At 44.0% G+C, this 21,335-nt stretch overlaps 1 protein-coding gene and 1 long non-coding RNA gene across 5 annotated transcripts in view; one reads left to right on the plus strand and one right to left on the minus strand.

Annotated features, from left to right (window-relative positions):
- BMPER (BMP binding endothelial regulator) overlaps positions 1-8,155 on the minus strand; it is a 146,778-nt gene extending 138,623 nt beyond the window's left edge. For 3 of the 4 annotated variants that reach the window (XM_061464741.1, XM_061464740.1, XM_061464743.1), the window contains exons 1-2: positions 8,029-8,155; positions 7,180-7,265 (exon numbers count right to left, since the gene is read on the minus strand). In XM_061464741.1, the coding sequence (XP_061320725.1) occupies positions 7,180-7,265; positions 8,029-8,143 (201 nt within the window). In that variant the 5' untranslated portion in view covers positions 8,144-8,155. Of the gene's footprint in view, positions 1-7,179; positions 7,266-8,028 lie in introns of those variants that run through there. The other variant, XM_061464744.1, reaches the window with a different exon arrangement.
- A 283-nt stretch (positions 8,156-8,438) lies between these two features.
- Positions 8,439-9,450, plus strand: LOC133275036 (uncharacterized). The gene is made up of 2 exons (XR_009745374.1): positions 8,439-8,649; positions 9,223-9,450. It is a non-coding gene; the product is annotated as an uncharacterized LOC133275036 (long non-coding RNA).
- The last annotated feature ends 11,885 nt before the right edge of the window (positions 9,451-21,335 follow it).

Here is a 21,335-nt window from a genome sequence, read left to right on the forward strand (position 1 = left end):
ATGAAAGAATTGTTTGATGATTTTTATTTTCTTTTTTAATATGCACTTCTCCACTAAAAGTCATCTGGGCCACATTATACCTTGACGCAACAACAATTGAATCCTGCTGTACTAAACCACTGCCATCTTCACTGAACATGTGTCAAACACTTGCTCTCAGGCTAGCTTTGCACTTCCAACTTGTGTACTGTGCCACAGGAATCAACTATGCTATAGGTAAAAAAAAAAACAACAACAAATCTAGTAGCTTTCTTGCTTTAGTTTGCAATGAGGTTTTGTGTTTTGTTTGGTCTGGGGTTTTGGGGTTGTTTGAGGGGTTTTGGGGGGAACTACGAGGTATATGCAGGGAGGACCAAGAGTTGAGATTATTTCTTCTGGGTTTTTTGGTTTGCTTGCACTTGGTTTCACTACTCTGTCAGTTCAAACTAGGTAGAACACTAGGTCTTATAACGATGAATTTAATGTATTTTTTTTTTTTAATGAGCAAAGGTCAAATTCTACATTGCACATTTGGATTTAAAGGCGGAAATTTAAACTACAGAATGATGTTTCATGCCGAATAAAGCTTACGCCAAGCAAAGCTCTGATTTCTAGTTTCCTGAGCTCCTGTCTCCAAATTTTTCTCAGGTTTCCAACACTTGGTTACACTTTCTGGCTCACATTCATTTCCTTCTGTTCTGGATTTAGGTGATAAAAGGTTGAGACATATGATTACCACTCCTCAGGTGCAGTTGGCAAGACTGAAGCGCAGGCATGAGGGGAGAGGAAGAAAGGTGGGGGAAATGGTGCTGGGTTAGATGTGGTTTGTCAAGATCACTACTGGCTTTTATCAGCTGTTCCTTGACACAACTCACTTTGTTCTCAATTACTGGGGAAAAAAACCTCTAAGAAAATAAGAAGAATCCTCTTCTCCCCACAAAGAACACATTGAAAATAAACCCCTTCATTCTCTTGAAAGAATAGAGAATGAATCAGTGCTGGTACAAGTACAGTAAATGATCAAGCTCTTGCAATGTGAAGGCCACTGATAGCTGAGGTATGCTCACCTATTTCTTTGTAGTGCCTGGCTTCTCGCCTGTCCCTTTCGGCTGGCATTTTTAGTACATTCATTTCAAAAGTACACACACCACTGGCCAACGGGTAGGTTGTTCTTGGATCTCTGCTTGCTTCTGGCAAGGTGTTCGTGGTCCATGATGATAAATGGCCATGAAATGACATGGCTCTCACCACCACCAACACTGGTCATCGTTGTCACTGCTGAGTTCATCTCATCTTCAACCAACTCAGCACTCACAAGTTTAATTTAGGCTAAGTTAACTCTCTGGTGTTTTTATGTTCTCCTCCTACAATTATGCACAGGTTCTCATTTCATCTATTTCTGATGGGCTGTAGCATTTTTATGTCTTTTCCAAGTGCATGTTGAAATAGATTTCTTGAAAGCAAATGCCGTAATATCAGGTGTGAGCCTATTTCTATTTTGAGTTTCAGATACCTTCCAGCCAAAAAGCTGTACCAACAAAAACTCTGCTGTGCTTGATCATTTACTGTACTTGTACCAGAGCTGAACTTAAATATTCCATGCCTATTTTATATGCTGACCCCCATATAAAAATCTAATCAAAAGTTCCCTCAATGTTCTTTTAATAGCATTTTCATCCTAACATTTCAAAATCCTTGATATACATAAAGTCCAAAACTTAACAAAATGTGGCGAGTTTTCACATTTATGAAGTTTGTTTCTACTAGCAGAATTTTTACTACTCTCAGCCCAAAACTTTCACATTCGAAATATAAAAATCTGGAACTGTCATACATGACATGTTAGGTTTCCTCAAATGCCACAAGGTACATGAAATGCTCCTATGGACTGAAATAAAATCATTTTCCCACAAATAACAGAACCCCAGACTGGTTTAAGTTGAAGGAACCTTAAAGCTCACCCAGTTCCAGCCCCCCTTCCATGGGCAGGGACACCTTCCACTAGATCAGGCAGCTCCAAGCCCGGTCCAACCTGGCCTTGAACACTGCCAGGGATGGGGCAGCCACAGCTTCTCTGGGCACCCTGTGCCAGCGCCTCAGCACCCTCACAGGGAAGAACTTCTGCCTATGAGCTCATCTCAGTCTCCCCTCTGTCAGGTTAAAGCCATTCCCCTTGTCCTGTCCCTACAGGCCCTTGTCCAAAGCCCCTCTCCAAGTTTCTTGTAGCCCCTTTAGACACTGGAGCTGCTCTAAGGTCTCCCCTTAAGGAGCCTTCTCTACTCCAGGCTGAACCAGCCCAGCTCTCTCAGCCTGGCTCCAGAGCAGAGCTGCTCCAGCCCTCGCAGCATCTCCATGGCCTCCTCTGGACTTGCTCCAACAGCTCCACACCCCTCTTGTGTTGTTGCCCCAGAGCTGGATCAGGACTGCAGGTGGGGTCTCCCCAGAGCACAGCAGAGGTGAAGAATGCCCTCCCTTGAACTGATGCTCCGGGGATGCAGCCCAGGTTTCCAGGCTGCAAGTGCACACCGCCAGGACACAAGATGCTTAGAGAGGTGGGAGAGCATTTTAGAAGATAATTTTTGCATTAGTGTAGTTACAATTGCTTGCGTCTTAAAGGATTTAATAACCAGAATATAAGAATCCATTTCTCAAACAGAATCAATATAATTCTGTTATGAATACCATCAGGATTATGTATTTTCACCTATAATCATCATTGCCAATTCAGGCAAGTTCTTTAAAACCCAAACTTTTTCAAGTCACCTTCATAACCCACACTTGCACTACTTTGATTTTTCAGAAGCCAGCAGGACATGAGATTTTCTTACCATTGACCACTAAGCATAAAATAATTTCACAGTCACATGTTCTCTGACATATTTTCTTTGTACTGTCAAGGGCCACATCATTATCTGAAATAATATTTTCCCTCTTTTCGACAACAGTATTTCTAATTCACAGAGTTGTTTGACTTAGTCCTTGTTACTGCCCATCACATCCAGAGTTTCCTTTCGCTTGTTCATCTTCCTCTGATACAGAGCTTGCTGCAGCTTGCATCATTTCCCATCCTTTCATCAGAGAAGTCTGTAGCTATAAACACAGCTGCAATGGGATGTTCACTCATGGCCCTCAGAAATGGGCTGTCCTGCACTTTTATGTGACCTAGCTTCACAAAAAAAACATTTGCTAGTGCAACTTCCATATATCTGTTTTACCTATTAGATCTGAATACTAAAGATGCCAGTGCTTTCAACAGTATCTTCGTTGAACAGCACATAAAGTGAAGGCACATGAAAGCAGGTACTCTCAAAATCATAGAACCATAAAATCAGCTGGGTTGGAAAAGACCTTTAAGAACATCAAGTCCAACCATTACCCCAGCACTGCCAAGGCCACCACCTAACCCATGTCACTGAGGGCCTCATCTACACAGTGTGTGAACACTTCCAGGGACAGTGACTCCAGCACTGCCCTGGGCAGCCTGTTCCAATGCCTGAGCACCCTTCAGGGAAGACACTGCTTCTAATACCTAATCTAAAAATCTTAATTGCCTTCAGCCTGCTTTGTCCTATTCCAGTATCCCAAACCCTATGGAAAGACAGGTGCCATGGTGGCTTTCCAGAGATAGCACGTCTCCTCGGAGATGCAGAACCACAGACATGCAAAGTGGAAGTGGGCAGAAGACCAAAGCACACTAGCTCTAACAGCACTAAGCAGACAGCAATGGCAAGTCATAAATCATAGTTCTCAAAACCTCTCGATCATGAAGTCAGTTTTAATCTGCCCTTGCCCATCTGTGCCTCAGAGAGCTCAGGAGAACCAACACACCAAAATCCTGGCATCTGTGCAGCCTGCCCATTGTCAGAGAGACAGAAAAAGAATATGAGTGCAATCATACTGTGACTATACAACCCACATCCACTTGTAAAGTGAAAGTGCATGAAGTGAGAAGGGATGGCTTTGTAGTCAATCCATTAGACCAGGAGTTAGGAGACCTGAGCTTTCATCACACTCCCACAAGAAATTCCTTGTGGATAAACCACAATCTTTCTCTGACTTTGATGTTTCTCTCTAAAAATAAAATAAAAGTGGCCACTTCTTGCAGTCAGCTGTAATTAATGACCAGTTCTTTGGAGATCAAATCCATCCTGTGTTTATTAAGTGCTTAGAGATGATTAGTTGGACAGCAATACACCACCGCTAAAGTGTTGTAATTGTAAAGGCTCACACAGAAACTATTGTCTTACAGATTTAAAAAGTTACTATTTTTAAGGGCATTATTAAGACCATAAAGTAGAGACATATAAATTACAAATTAGGGAACTCCACATCTGAGCTGTAGTGGCTTGTTCAGCTGGTTGTTCTTGTACCTGGAGCTACAACGTACATTTACAAACACACATACTGAGTCTTACCTATTTCCTTACATTAAGGGCAAGCATCAGTGCTGTTCTGCACACTCCACCATGTTTCATTTTCACAAATCAGGAAGTCCAAGCAGAGCTATCTCACGGTGCGTGCAGTGCCTCTTTATTAGGAAAGCATTATCTGTACTTTAGAAGTGGGTGACTATGTACCATTCCCAAAATCTCCAGCACACACCCCCCAGTCTGAATTCCCTACCACCACAACTTCTCTTCCCACATGTTACAGCAGATGTTCAAGAAAGAACTCATCTTGTTTGGTAGTTAGACTTGCCTGTGTCTAGGAGATCCACACCAGTGTCCTTTCTGTACTCATGATCAACAGTATCTCTAAAACAGTATCTCTAAAACAAAAGCTAGAAGCAAACTAAGAGCTTATGTAGAGCTCACTACCTGTTGCTTTGCCCTCCCAAGTGATTTAGCCTGTGAAGAGAAAGCTGGAGATCACTTTGCTTATGCTGCCTCCCTCTTTTCCCTTGCTGGGATGCATCCCCATTCAGGACACAACCTACAGTCAGTTCTGTCAAGCACTTGATGATTCAGTTCTCACATTTCAGTTCTGTCTTCTCTCATTTGTGAGATAGGGAAAGTCCTGGAAGGGAGTTATTTAGATATTCCTCTTCTTCCCAGAGCCATTTAGATTTCTATAACTTGTCCAGTTATCTACGGCAGCTTGCAGCCATGGAAATGAATCACCACTAGGGAAGACCTGCCATAATCGAATCCTGTATTTCAGTTACTTTACTGGTGTTTTTAACACAAGTGCCCTCTGTTGAATGTTCTGTCCTCTCCTGGACAAAAAATGCTTCCTTCCTGGAACAGCTGATTAATCACTCTAGTTGCTCCTTTCTTACAATACAAACATCCATGAGGTATGCACTTGAAGAGTATGAGCAGTCTTCTAGAGGAAGTTCCTCACTGAATTGCTAATAAACAATCAATATTTCCAGTTGGATGTAAGGAAACCTGGTTCTCTCTTCACTCCTGGACACAAATCACCACATCATTTCTTTTGTTTCTGCTCTCCCCAGGCCTCATAAAATTGATCTTCTCCATCGTGGCAGGCCTGAACAAAGATTTCAGCGAGAGGCTATCCAATTGCTTTGGATGCTGCACAGCGTTAAAGTATCTCCAGACTGGCTTCCTTCTCCTCTACCAGGTCTCCCAGCTTCCAACTCAAGAAAGAGATCACATATATCCTTTGGCAAAAATAAAAGAGAGCGTATCCAGTGCAGGTAACAGCAGGAATTCATCAGGCATCTGTACTCTTAAGAAGACATAGTGTCCTCCTTGCACAGAGAGGAGCCAAATGCCCTCAGCTGCCATTTCACTAAAGCAAGCCACAGAAACCACAGAGATTTAGAGTTCTTACATCCAATGCTTTTTGCAGTTCTTCATGTTCATGCACTAAAAGGGTGCTCATTGATTTCATAAAGCCAAGGTCTAGAGAGATCTATAAATACAAGTATTTTACCCTGATGCATTATTGCCCTGATGCCCAAGGCTGAACTTCTGCTCCTTCACAGATAAATTGCTTCCTCACTGGTTAACACCAGATTCCATTAGCAAGAGTGGTGGCAGACATACTTGGGAAGCTGATCCATGATAAAACACAGCTTTGTCTCTTTTTTTTGTTTTCCCTTTGATTTCTTTACTTACCACATCCCATCCTCATCCTCATCCTCCTCCTCTACTCAGAAGAATTGATAACTTATTCTTTATTACTATTAGCTAAAAAGTTATCACCGTGTCTCACTTAAAATCTATAGAAGTCAATACATCGATTAACTTGACAGGCTCAAGATCAGAGACCTACAGTTGCCAAAACTGCCTTCTAAAAGGCAGTTTGAAACAATTCTTTAAGTCTCTTACAGACATGATAATGCTGGCTAATACTACTATTATTAAGAGCAATAATAGAAGGGGGGAGAGGGTATGTTGGTATTTTAGTCCTAAAGTAGAGCACATTCTGTACATTCAGCTACTCTATAACTTCCAAAATGTAAAACATAGTGCTTTCTGGTCTATACTTTCCTTTGCATTCAACAGCAAATTAAGGTTTTATGGCTTTCTTTTAAATACATTGTAGGCAGTTTTATTTAGAACAACTGTTTTTCAATATCTCCTAAGCCTTGGCTTGTCCAGCTGAACTACTCCCAAAAACGCTTAACTCCGAAGTGGAGTTTATAAGGAAAGGGAATGTTTCTCCCCAAAATGTGTATCAGCTAGTGACATTATTAACCACTGCATTCCCAGCACAGCAGGCAGCGTCATCCTTGGAACAAAGCGCCCCGATGAAAGCATCGCTTATGGTTTCACCATCATCTTACTACAGCATGTAGAGTCACGTTGCAGCTTTCACCTTGCACCCTGGCGCTGCTCCTCAGCTACCACCGTGTGACACTAAGCACGTGGGAGCTCGAAGCAGCAGCATTTCCAAGCCTTACCTTTCACTCCCTTTGCTGAACTACATGCAAAGACTTTTGTGTGCACCCCGACTTGTTCTTCCCCCCGGCCCAAATTCGCATAGTAAATGTGGTTTCGCAATGTCAAATTAAAGTCACGTACAACTTTGAGCCCCAGAGTTTTAAAGCCAAAGAAATGACTGCCAGATCACGGATGGGATTACTTTCCATTAGCTCAGCTCTGAGATAACCTTGTGTTACATGAAGGCGACAGAGGTACCCAAGATTTGATTATGTTAAATATTCCCCTCTCCATGCAGCTACTCTTAGCACAGGCCTGAATGTTCTTCCTATCTGAAATCCAAACTTACCAGGCAAACACACATTATACAGGGGTTGTCTGTGATAAACGGTATCTGCAGAATTTCCCCTTCATTTTCACATTTTGCAACAGATCCTGTAACAGAAACACAGGTTTTAGAACACTGACAGAATTCCCCCAGCTGGCTCTGAAAACTGTCCTCATCACACTCACGTTTAACCCCTAGCCTTTGATTTAAAATCTTGCCTTACTTTGCCCACTTCAAGCAGGCATGGACGCTCAGCATTTCTGTAAGATTCCAAAGGGAATGACTGGCCCTTTATTGCCACACCAACCTAGGCTTTCTTTGTGCCCCAGTTATAGCAAAGAAGGACGCTTTTTCTCTTCTCAGATGACGTGTGGAGAATAACGAGTACTCCACGCAAAGCAGGAGACTTCTGTAACAACAGCTCCATAGCTCACTGAGATCAGCAGAAAGCTGTCCATCACACTGCAAGGACTTGGACCAGGAGCGTCGCACGAGCCGGGAACCAAGCATCCTTGTAACGCATGGCCGGCAACTGGCAAATGAGTCAAAATTAGCAGGCTGACTGTCAAACGGCATCAAACTAGAAATCCCTTTATGGCCCTACCGCTGATTAGCCGCTATTGTGTCACGTTGGAATCACTTCCCACAATATAATGGCTCCTCGATTGCACTAGAAATTGATTCGGCGTTTCCCTCCGTGCCCCAGATGTCCGGAAAACATCACCCTCAAGGGGATGGGGGGGTGGGGGGAGCGAGGTTCCCGCGTTCACCTGCCCTAAACCACGCGGTGGCACCTTCCCGCGCCCGACGGCGGGTCCCGGCGGCCGGTGGACAGCGCGCACCCTCAGCGGCCCCTCCGCGCCCGCTTACCTGTGAGCAGGGACGAGGCCAGAGCCCCGGGGAAGCAGAGCGCGCCCAGGAGGACAGCGGCGGCCGGGACGAGGTTTGGAGCCACCGGCCAGCCCCCGCCGAGCCGCCGGGGCATCGTCCCGGAAGGAGCCGCTGTCCCGGGGACGCGCCGTCGGGTGGGGGAGCCCGGCCCAGCACCGACCCCGGTGGGGTGGGTAAGGGTAACAGGACGGGAGACAGTGGCCCGCCGGGGAGTCCCACCCCACAGCGGCACCGGGGGAGGGGACTGTGGGTGCAGGGAAAGCGGCTGTCAGCGCCTGCCCCTCGGCCCCGCACCCCCTCTTTCCATCACCCCCCTCCCCTGCCCGCATCCCTTCTTATACCTTCCTCTCCCCATAGTCCCTCCTCCGGCACCCCCCGGCCCCCAGGCCTCCCTCCCCCCCGGCGCACACACGCACAGACAGGCTGCCAGCCCCAGACCCCGTTTCCCTGCCGGGAGATGCCCGGCCACTCCCTCCCGGGCCCCGCCGAGCACCGCCCGGACCGGCCGCGGCGTCGGGGGCTGCGCCCGCGGGTGGGGCGGGGGGGATCGGCAGAGAGGGGACCGAGGAGAAGAGGAGGGAAGACGAGGAGGAGGAAAAGGTAACAGAGGAGTAAGGAGGGGAGGAAACTGTGGCAGGGCTGGTGCGGCGCAAACCCCGGTACCTGGGCAGAGCGCGGCCGCCTCCGCAGGGCTCGTCCCTGGCCCCGCAGCCCGACTGGTGTCAGAGCCGCTGGTGCTTGCGGGCAGGTCTTGCCAGCTGTCAGCGAGAGGGGAGAAGGGAAGGAGAGCGGGAGGGAGCGCGGGAGCGCCTCGGCGAGGCTCCGCTCCCCGCCTGGCCTGGACCGCCGAGGTTCCGTCCCGGCTCTCCTCCGGTCCCCCCCCGCCCCGCTCCGCTCCCTCCCGGCCCCTGTGCTGCCCCCCCCCTCCAGCGGCAGCCGCAACACAAAGTCCCGCTTCCCGGCGCCGCTGCCCCCCTGCCCGGAGAGGCTTTCTCAGGCCCAAGCTCTCCCCATCGGGGTTTGGGCTCACCCCGCCTCTCGCCCGAGGGGCTGGGGAGCTGCAGCGTGACAGCTACCGGGGCCTCGCTCCCTTCCCTCCCTTCCCGGTCTCTCGGCTACCCGGCGGGTGCTGCAACCTCTGCAGCTCCTCTCCTTAACGCTTCCCGTTTGTAGGTCCACGCTTTCCTGTCCTAGGTAGAAACACGGGCAGTAGTACCCACGGACATCACTGAAACCCAGCTTTTGCACATAGAAACGCACTGGACGGGATGACACTTGCAGTGTGTGGCAGGGGCATTTTCTGTGACAGATCCTCCCAAGCCTGTTTCACAAACCGTTTTCCTTCAAACTGTGATGTTTCATTTGGGGAAATAAACACTCTCTGAAGCAAACGAGTCTGAACACTGTTTTCAGATTTATACAGGTTCTTACTTTCTTTCTTTGGGAGGTGGATGTGAGCTGCTATCTCAAATGTAATGGCAAATCAAGTGCATGGCAGGCTGGTACACACAGGACTACTTTAAATACATTTCCCCTTCCCCTTAAGAATCAAGACAGTTAGATTTACAAGTTAATTTTAAGAACAAACCCCCAAAGCCAAGACGTCTGAAAGCCTTAGCTTAGTTCTAAAAAGTAAGATATGTGAACCTCATTTCTAACACAATTTCTCACCTACCTTTAGGGTAGGAAACAGAAGTCCTAAAATAGCTAAAATTGCACCTGTGATAGGAAAAAAATGGTACTGGCAAACCTGCAGACATCACTAGACATCTCTATGAGAAAAGAAAGCTTAACTTTTAGCTCCCAACCTCAGTCCATATAAGTTGAAGCTGCACAGGCAAATATGATCGTTTACGTGCTATTAAAAGGGGTTTATAGTCCCTAGAAACGCAAGTGGGGTACCAGATTTGCTCCACATAGTGTAGACTATTATAAACACATAGGTACATAAATATAACGTGTGTAACCTGGATGTATATCTTTTTCTGGGAAACATCATCTTTACATTCCCCTTCATTTTAAACCTAGATGAGCCTGTCAAGGTACATATTATTATGCACTACTCCAGAAGAGATTTTCACCTATCCAAATGGTTTATTCCATTGGAAAGATGTACTGAATTTTTTGGCAAACGCTTTTTCTTACTTCTAAATCTGTATTAAGTGCCTATGTTTCCCTCTTCCAATTCCAGTCAGGCCACAACCCTTCTAAAGCAACAGCCATAGGGGAAAAAAAAATCTACCCTAATAATTTCTCAAGTGAGAGCTACCACAGGAGAGTACTTATATCACCATGTGCATCGAATTTTCTCTTTGTGATGGTCTCAAATTCATTAAATATTAACGTCACCCGGTGTGAGAAACATACAAATCACAACAAGGCATCAAATAACATTTCAGGCATCCAGATAACAGCAGGGAACTTGCTAAAATACTCTGAAAATGCAGAAAGTTTCATCTCTTTCATCAAATAAAGACAAGAGGTGACAGCAACTGAATTCCACACTAAATCCCTGCCATAAGTCATTCAGTTAACAAATCTTTCTTATATCCTACATAATTAAGTCCTATATATAATGATATCCTATATAATGAAATCATACCTAAGGCAGGGCAGAAGCAATACACACAGATTTGTTACACAGTTTTCACAGGAAGAAAACAAAAAGCATGATCACTAAAGCACCTTCAACACACTTCATTAGGCCTAAAACTTACCTCTGAAACACCATTTGTGGCATGAAAACACTGTCTGTGGGGTGAGCTCACTGGGTCCGTGTCTCTCTTGTGGTAGCACCAGTGTTGGGGTGAGGAATTCTCACATCTTCCTTGCTTGAAACACCTGCTGAAATGGGATTCTAAGGCTTTTCATACCATGCCTGCCTGGTTGCTGCCTGGTGGAAGAGCCTGCTCAGGGCTGGTGCCGTCTCCAAATCTCCTGATGCCCTGGTTCCCTATCTCCCTGCTCATGAGGGAGTTGCTCCTCACTGTTAGTATCTGTTTCTTCCTGGTGACATGTCATAGAAGAAAATTACTTTATATCTCTCATGAAGTTAAGACCCAGCCTGGGAGAGAAATATGCCCTCTCACACACACACACACACACACACACACACCCCAGTTTCACCCATTCAGTGCTATAGGTAGGGGGTTTGTCTCAGCTTTTTACCTCTCCCTTACCCTGTCTCCCATGTACCTTTATCAGAGGTCAGAATTCTTTCTGATTGTAATGCCAATTAAGCACAGTTTCAGGGGATTTTTTTTTCCCATTTGCATCCATGTTTGAAGAGGTATTTATTTTTCATTCAAAACACTGAATGAAACATTGACAACAACATTCAAAGCTGTGGTAATTTTAGCAAAATCAGAGGGTCTCACTGAAAACTGTGCTCTGCTATCAGGTACGCACAGAGACTTCGTTGTATGCTAGCAGTTAAAACAGAAGTCATGTCATCAAAAGCCTTACCTTTTTCGTACAGGCATTACATGGTATTAGTTGTTATTGAAAGGATATGTTCATTAGTTCTGGTCAGCCTGGGCTCATCCAGCTTGGTGGAATGGTAGCTCTTCACAAACACCACTTTATGTGCAATGCAGCTCCTTCTCCAGTGAAGCTTTCCCAGCAGTCAGCCATAAAACAGTGTCAGCCACTAGCTGGTCATGATAAAGAATCAACTCAGCACTCACCTAAAAAGAAATAAAACAAGCTTTATGGTTAACAATACTAACAGCAAAGGAGACAGCGAGCACATTCACATCTTTCTTCATGATTATCTGGCAAGTCAGAATTACTAGAAGGCCCATTCTTCATGGGCTAGTGAATCCTTCCAGAAGTGGAGGAAGAAACTGAATCACTGAAATTCACATGTCTTTTATGAAATTCACTCTTCAAGGTCTTGGGCATAGATCTTCCTAAGGATTCCTTATCATTCAAGAAGGTGTGCCATAAACATGCTATATTTACAAGGCAATGAAGACAGTTTGCCTATCAGACTGAGCTTACACATTTCTACTGCTATCAACATTTTACTAAAGATAAAGAACTCCTGATCCAGTAACTTATACAATCAGAAAGAAGATCATGTACATTCACTGTAGTTGGAGGCATGGGTCTGGTAAGCTTCAACCCTGTGAATGCTTGCAGAGACACCTGTAATTTGCAAAAGTGTTTTATTATCACGGTGCATCAGCACACAGCAGTCAGGAAGCTCCATAGTAACTCGTGATAGACATTGCACTTTAACACAGGAGAGCAGATGGGAGTTACACTACCAGTAGTAACTACTATTCATCCTTTGGTGGTTGATCAGGTCTTTGCAGTTCAGCCATACTGAGCTGGGCTGCAGCCTTTCAAATGCTTACACATATCCATGCATTTCTGTGCTTAATCATGTTCCAAAGTTAAGAGTATCTACCAGTGTGAACAAACACTACTTCTTGCACTGCCCTTTTTTCCTCAGGAAATAATGTTAATAAACCTGCAGACTGGCCTGAGTGTATCAAAGAGGTACTCCTGACAAAGCAAAATATACGGAAATCTAAATGGATGTAAAGTGGGTTCAGGAGCCCACACGAAGAGGTTTTAAAACTGTAACAGGATTAAAAATGGCTTATGGACAAAGTCCTTAAATAAAAAGAAGGTACAAGAAAGTATCTAAAAGTTACAGTGACACTTTCCTGAACAAATGTTTAGAAATTCTATCAAACAGCTTGTCATTTTGACAGTTTTCCATAAACCTCTGGAGCATGCAAAGCATTTAATTTATTTGTGGCAAGATAATGAGTAACATTTTACAAGTTTATTAACACAGAATGTCCTGCATGGTCAAACTCACATACTTCTATTGGTTAAATTATATTTTCTAAGAACTCAAAAAAGAGAGTTTCTGATTGTAAAAGTCTTCAAAATTACCCTCATCATCTGTATTTGTGCAGTGCAAACCAAATGAAAAGAGCCTAAACTGGATATAAATGCCACCAGCACCTCAAACTGAAAAATACTTGTATGCAGCAGGAAGCATTGCTCCGATACGGAGACAATAGGCTGCTGCAGTGGTCCATATAAAATATCCTATAAGGACAACAAGAAAGTAAACGGTAAGAGAAATGCTGATGCTGTCTTAACCATGGGACTCCCAGCAGAAGCTATTCAAGAGGCCACAGGCCAAGCAAACAGAGTACAGTGGCATATGCTCATACTCCTCCCTGTTACTTTGCTGCTGTAAATAGTTTGCCTTCCAGAGATAATAAAAATTACTTTGAGTTATGTGTTTTTGTGTTGGATTCACCCTTGAACATCTGCTGTGCCTGATAAAGGATAAGAGCTAATGAAATCACATGGAGAGTGACATGTGAGGTACTTTCTTCTTTTGTTTCCAGTTTGTGAGACAAACCAAAACCTGCATTTTTGCTATTCCAGCTTATGAATACCATGCCAAGGAGTACTCCAGAAACACTTTATAAAATGGAAGAATGATAGCAGATGAGGGTGGACCCTCCTTCTGGATTCCACCCATGCCCCCAAAAGACAAAACATGCTTACTTTGACAGAAGATTGCACCCCTCAGCCAGGATGCAGTTCAACTTTAGATGCCTCTACCAGCAGAGAAAGGCAAAGGCTCACAATTTTGCTAAAAGACAAGTTTCCAACAACATGCATCTTGTAAGAGCATCACTTCACCTACTGAGACTTCCTTCCTCCTGCTGCTGCTCTTGTTTTTGTAGCAGAATGTCTCCCAGGACTTTCTTTGAATGACAACTAAAGGCTTAAAAATTCAGAGGTGAGTTCGAGGAATGAAATGCATCAAGTAGAAGCCTCCTCTCCTTCACATGGATGCCCTCATTCCCACTCAAGTGACTGAGAGGAGACTAAGGGCCATTAATTTTAAGACATCTGTAATAAAAAGTTACAGCTTGTCGACAAGACAATCTGCTGCTGTGTGGAGCAGCTGCTGGCAGGTGGCAGTGTTGGAAGACCAGAGCCCTGCAGCCAGCAGCCTGAGCAGGGATGAGCGGGAGCTGCTGCCACAATCAACCTGAACCACAGAGCTGGTTATAGCAATCTAAGCCACATGTGCTAACGGCTTGCTCCTACAGGAGCGAAATGCTCTCTTGGTTTGCTCTCAAAATGGGCTTTTCCTTTTCCCTCATCTGGCATTGGGCTTTTGCTGTCCCTGCCATTAGTACAACACAACTTATTTTATCTGGAAAACAAAGCAAAAGACAGTTTTACAAAGAGACCCTATTTATTGTTATTTTCCACGTACAAACCTTAATCAATTTACTGATTACTTTTTTTCTTAAGAGAATTGGCTATGCAGCTGGCATAGGTAAGAAATCTTCCCTACCAATTCTTCTTGGCTTCTGATTTAAATGAAGCACGCTCAATTAAGCATTAATACCTGATCTGTACTACTGCCTGACAGTACCACACAGAGCGAGCAATGAACTGACAATCATAAGTGGTCTTTTTCAGCTTCAACCATCAGGATATGTTGGTATAATATACATGAGCAAACTGGGGTAATCCTGAACTGATCTAACTTCTGCGAGTTATGTACCTTCCTAATGAGTAATAGAGCCATTACTAAAGAAGCAGTATTACAAGATTTAATAATTATACTGACCTGTGCCCCAGTCTGACTAATGAAATCCTGGATAATTCTGCATGTGCTAAACCCCAAAATTACTCAAGAGTACACAAAAAACAAAACCAGAAATAAGCAACTATAGTAGCAATAACAAAGTAGAAATCTGTTAAAAACCCATCTCGTTTTAGTACCCATGCACCCAGGTCAGATGAACCGAAGACCTTCGCCAAAAAGCAAACACACAGCCACTTGGGCAAGAGAAAAAAAGTACTTCCAAAAAGCAGCGTAATTCATCTACCTGCCTCTGGGCTATCTAAGGCTCTTTCAGAGGGAGATGAGAGATTGAATGTGCCAGAGGTGGGCTTTTGGTGTCATTACACAGATCTGCAGGGGGTTTCTGCCAAATCCCAAAGTCCTCTGACAGTAGCATGCCTCTAAATACATCATTTAGAAGCAATAGGTAAACAGAGACAGAGAACTGTATTTACTTTGAGAAAGTATCAGTCACATGGCTTGTATATATTAGCAGGTGAAACCCAGGAGAGTAAGCTGAACTACTTGTATCTGAAGAAAACAACTGATCAACATTTTTAAGGCTTCACAGAATTTTAAATATGTATTTACATGTGTGTATGCTATTTATTTTTGGTATCTTTAAATGGAGACTCTGAAGGTAGTGCCTGCTTTTAGCACTGTTAGGTGTGGATCAAACTGGCTTTAATATCCTTATGTTTTGATCAAACTGAAATCAGCCTGTGCGGCTGTAGCGTGTATGTGTCAGTATGGAAATCAGTAAGATAGCTATTATTAAACAAACAGAAGATTACAATGCTGGAAGTACCTTGGGCTCACTGTTGTAATAGATCACATAATTTCAGAGAATAGTTAGGGTTGGAAAGGACCTTAAGATCATCAAGTTCCAACCCCCCTGCCATGGGCAGGGACACCTCACACTAAACCATCTCACCCAAGGTTATGTCCAGCCTGGCCTTGAACACCGCCAGGGATGGAGCATTCAGAGCTTCCCTGGGCAGCCCATTCCAGTGCCTCACCACCCTCAAATTACAAATTTAGACCCTTCCCCAGGAAATACACATCAGAATAGCCCTGATGAGGTCCATGAGAATAATCACATCATGGGCAGAAGGCCTTCCTGTAAGTACCTGTTGCAGCAGGTCCTCAGAGGAAACCAGGATAACTCCATTTAAAAGGGGATGACTACAACAAGATAGGGATGCCCCTGTGTTCTGGTTCAACTCTGTGTTGGGTTATCCAAGGAACAGGTCTCTTCTCCCAAGGGGGCTACAGTAGATCTGAGGGAGGCAAAAATCACCCCTGTACTTACAGACTGTGCCAGGCAAGCTGTATTGCTTGGGTGGCTTGCTTAGGACCTAAGAAATCATCTGGGATGATATTTCATAGAATCACAGATGGGTTTGAGTTGGAAGGGACCTGAAAGCTCATCTAGTTCCACTAGACCAGGTTGCTCCAAGCCCTGTCCAACCTGGCCTTGAACACTGCCAGGGATTACTTAACTTTCACAATTACTTTCTCAGACAGACTTGTTTTGCAGCATGTGTTTACCTTCAGAAATGTTCATATGAAGAAAGAAAAATATCAAACGATAAATCACAGAACTGAGGGTTCCACAGGCCCGCAGTGGAGCTGCTTTCAGTTCTGTTGTGCCAGAAGTAATGAAAGCAACTGGAATTCTGAAAGATCATTTCTGTGCATCCTTCTCTAAAAATAAAAATCATCCCCACACTCCAAATGACAATGAGTTGACACCCGAGCATTCCACAAAACAACAATACAGGCCATCTATTAAAGAAAGCAACAGCATGAGCACACAGCGCTCACAACAGTTCCATGCTTTGCTTCTGGAATCACTCCAACTGGCTCAATACACAGCACAATTCCCAAAATGCAGGAATGTTGCTGCTATGAAGCACTTGGAGGACAACAACCAAGCCTCAGCTTTGTAATGATAGGATTTCAAAAAATGGCCATTTATTTTTAAATAGTCTCTGTGGTTTGTAAAGCTGTTTCTGCAGAGCATGGAGAGGATAAAGCACACATACTTCCACAGGCTTTCAGCTGCTGGCCCAAGTGCAGAAAAGGATTAAGACAAGACAGTTCGAATTAACATGATGCAAACTAGGAGAAACGAGGAAGAAAAGATGGCTCTGAAAACTACACTTTGCTTTCCCATAGAATAGGTGCAGTGCAAACTAAGCATTTTTCACAGCTAGCAGGATCCAACCAGACTGCAAAAGTATGAGGCATGGGAGCAGCTGAACAATAGCTCTATTCACCCGCAACCAAGTTCTCCAAATCCAGAGTCTCACTTTTGGGGTTCCCAGTCTGAGCCACGTGCCTTGAGTTGAACTGGGGTAGCTAAAAGATGAGCACAATCCAAACTGTCAGGTAGTTTTGATAACACTTTAGTGAGGGAAAGGACAGGGACTGAGCCAAGCCTAGCAGAGACAGTGTGGTACATGAACCCAAAAGATATCCTCTTGGGCATGCAATGGAGATGGAGAGAGACATGGGGCCCTGTAGAGAGAAGCAAAATACTATTATACCAGTTTATAAATGTTATTCTATATTATTCTGAGCACCACCTGGTGCTATACTTTACAAAAGGTGGAAAATATATAAAGGGGAGCTAAGTGACACCTCTGACATGAGCCACGCAGAGGCATGGACCTGGGTGAATCCATGGTGAATTTTGAGGGATGTTGGCACAGCCTGACTGTGCCAGAGCAGGAGATTTACCCTGGAGAAGTAAAACTGAACATCCCTGCTTCTGCCCTGCTCAGGAGCAGAGTAGCCTGCTCATGTGTGGGGAGAGGGGAAGAAGGGCAAAAGGGATAGTGCATGGGGCTGGCTAGGAACACTGTCAAAGCCTCTACTACCCCTGTTCCAGTTTGTTCTAGCTGAGAATCAAACCCACAATCTTCTCACCACAGCAGCCACATGACTAACAGTCTAGTGCTGAGTAACGATGAAGTAGGCACAAGAAATTAAGAAGGAGAAAGGTTTTCCTTTTGCTTATACCCTCTGGCTGTTTTCTTCTGAAGAAAAATGTCCTCTGGCCACTTCGGTGAGTAAGTTTACCATTATAGAAACTGCTCTACCACACCCCTGCATGGTGAATCAGTGCGAGTTATACAACTTTGATCGTTACAAGTGGTTGGATCTTCTTACCTCTGCAGTGCTGCTCACTTTACCTGCAGCGGTGCACGACTGGTTCTGAAGGAGAGGCAGCTATAGACAGGGGCAGAAGTGATACAGAGAAGGAATATTTTGTTTTTAAACTTGGTGAATAAAAACTTACAGCAGTGAGGACAATGACCAGGAGAGGAACGAGTTTCAAATCAGAAGTCAACGTGGAAGTGATCTGGTGACAAACCTTTATACAAAAAGTCACAGCGCATGCAGGTTTCCATAAATGTTACCACAAAGCCTCCCCTGGCAATGCTATAGCAACCCAAATACATAAAACACACAGGTTAATCCTGAATTCACATCCTAGCTCAACCCTCGAGGGATGGACGTGCCTGCTCTTTTGAGGCCTAACTCAGCTAAACACTCAGGGTTCAGATTTTTGCACCGGGTATCTTCAAATGACAAGAGAGATGGGGGAGGATTTGTAGAAATTGTTCTGTCCAATGCAATAATCCTGAACAAGTAGGACGAAGGCTGTACCGTTATGCCTATTTGGTTTTGTGCAATCATTATCAAGCTGAAGGTAGGAAGCTCACCAGGCTTAGAAATTAGGTCCTCCCTCAGCATGCTGTAAAGTGGAAGCCAAAACAATCAGTGGCCAGGTTTGAAAAAGTTGATCTTAGTAAGAAGCAAGAAAGGTTAAACGTACAAACTCTGTTACTCATTGAGATTTATTTGCTCAGTTCTAATTTTAACTTTGGTTAGCCCAATAAAAGGTATCACATCACTGTCTGGGTAGCTGTTGTACAAAAAACAATGCAGCTACCAACCTTCCTCCGTTGGATGACATACTTGGGCAGTAGCCCTTTAAAAAAAGCTTCAACTTCTTAAGAGCACATTTGGTTTTCCATTCATTATTTTCCTGATGCTGAAAGTAGTATTATTCATCCCAGAGAAGAATAGCTACATTGTATTTTAAAGGCTTCACCAAAACACTCATTTTGCTGCAAGTTTTCCTTCTTTCAGAATTTTAAAACACATCTACGAAGTGGCTGCTGGGCAGACCCATCAATTTATGGTCAATGGTATCTGGGAGAAAAAAGAAAGAAGCAAATAGGAGAAGAAATGAATGTTGTGATTGCAAGAGTGACTGCTATCTACAAAAATGTGGATGATAAGAAGGACTCCTCCCCCCATGAGATGAGCTAATGAATGGTGAATGTGGAATGACTTTGTTAAAAAGAGAGACCAAAATAGAAAAATTAATTCTGAATACACTAAGAGTGTACTATCCACAATCTGCAACCACCTGCATGTTCATAGCTCTCTTCCACCTTATCTTTGCTAACCTTTCCTGCGGTACTTAACAGAAGACCACCCTTTACCTTTTCCAGTCTTGACTGCTTGCAGTGAGGAAGTATCATCCACTTCTGCTTGGACCTTGCTTTCCTGTGATCCTCAACCTCTTAATTCACAGTGATGTGGAACCAGAAAGGCACAACTGACACGGCAGTGATAAATCATAGCTCTTCTGAAGGGCCAGCCATATTGTCCATATTCTTGTTTGGTTGGTTGGCCACAGAAACATTCACTTTTACTCTTTTTTTACTGATATCAAGCTGTTTGTTACCACTGAATCCAGCCCTGCTGCTTGATCATCGAACACCCACATGTACTAACCCTGAGGGCACAGTCTTACCCAGATGAACAGGATTCCTCTTCTCAGATTACATTTCTCTGTGGCAGCTGGCATGGGAGCTTTAGAACACAATCCTGATGAGAATCCAGATCCCTGGATCTCCTCTTCCTCCTCCCAGGCCCTCCAGTCACTACCAGAGGGGACAAATCCTTACAGATGAAATACTATTGCAGTGGGAAAATTTGACTGCTTCTGGGACTTGCACCTTGAGGTCTGCAAGGCAGCTGTTCAGTGTCATGCTGAAACATATGTGTCGTGCCACCATGAAATATCCAGTTAATGCTGGAACATGGCACTCAAACATGCTGCCAAGAGAAACCCTCTTTGTTTCTACCAGATCAGAAGCAATCGCACCATGTTAACCAAGCTGTATGCTTACCAGTTCCTAGTTACAGTCATAGCTCAAGCAGAAGGAAGACACTACACATCCAGACAGCTGGAAAAAACAGTTCCTGTTATATATCTAGCAACTTGACTGTTCTCCAATATTTATGGATCCCAACTGCCTCCACTTCATTATACCATCAGGGGAAGAAAACGTACAATAATCCCCTTTATGTCTCCTGTAATTGAATCCAACCATGATTATAACATATTATGGGCACTTGAAGCAACTATTAATTATTGAATACTTGCTTCATAATGAATTGGAGTATCATCTGCCATAGACCAACTTCTTCATATATTCTCTAACTCATCCAAGATGCTATGGAACTGGTCTATCCTTCAAAATGAATAAAGTAATAAAATCAATACAATAAAACCTCTTTTCTCTCCCAATCACACTGCAGACTTTGCAATACAGTCTCACCAGATTTATGAGAGTAAGGAGAACTGGCTCATTGGATCAAAATCCTTGTTGTTTTCTAAGGCTGTCTAAGAATAGCACCTATGCTACATTCATTAACAATGATAAAATGTCTCAGTATAAGAGGAGACTGGAGCTGCCAGGTTTTGAATTGTACGTGAAATTCAGGAAATAGTAATAACAACAACATCAATTTAGAGAAACCATAGCAACTTTTTAAGAGATAGAGGGCCCAGCCTTCTGTTGGTCAAATGCCAAATTAAGTAAGCGCATTCTTGTTAATAGAACATGTCCTGGAAATACATCCCTCCAGTATTCTCTTGGTTGGGAAGCACGCTGTTCACTGCTGGATTTCCTAAACTGTTTCATAGTGCTGCTTTGGTTGTTCAAAAGCTGCTATACTTCATCCTGAGAGTGATTTCATCTTATGAGTGGCTGAAGTAACATGTATAAAATGCTCTGTGGTTTTAATTGTAAGGGCCCATTCCATATGCAGCATCACTCTCTACAGAGAAGCAACCACCTCTGAGGTGGAATGCTGAAGCGAGTTAATTGATACTGACTAGCTAACACTCATGCATATTGTAATTTTGGAATAGTATCTTTTGGAGAGACCCTCATAATTGATTACATCAGCCAGCTAGTTAAACTGCGCTTGTATGTCATCTTATTGTGACACAACTCTGGTAGAAGAGTACGGATGCTCTCCTGTCAAAATCAATGGCAAAATACTCAGTTAAATTCAATGAAAATAGATTTAGAACTCTAATCAGTTTACAGTAATGACTTAGGATGACCGACCTCCCTTTCACAATTTCTGATCAGGCAACAGCTGAGATAATTGGAAAAGCTCTTATCTTGCCTCTGCAGCTGAACACGCTGTCAGCCTGCACCCAGCTGGAGCTGTGGTGGAGGGTGATCTATGATTTGTAATGATCATCCCCACTTAGGAAGCACTCCAAGTCTCTATTCTGCCTGTAAAGATGAATCAAAGTATCTTATCAAAAACTGCTATCATT

The sequence above is a fragment of the Pezoporus flaviventris genome, unplaced genomic scaffold, assembly GCF_033815535.1.
Source record: "Pezoporus flaviventris isolate CSIRO_AGI_PZ_B2104156 unplaced genomic scaffold, CSIRO_AGI_Pfla_v1 ptg000037l, whole genome shotgun sequence".
NCBI lineage: Eukaryota > Metazoa > Chordata > Aves > Psittaciformes > Psittacidae > Pezoporus > Pezoporus flaviventris.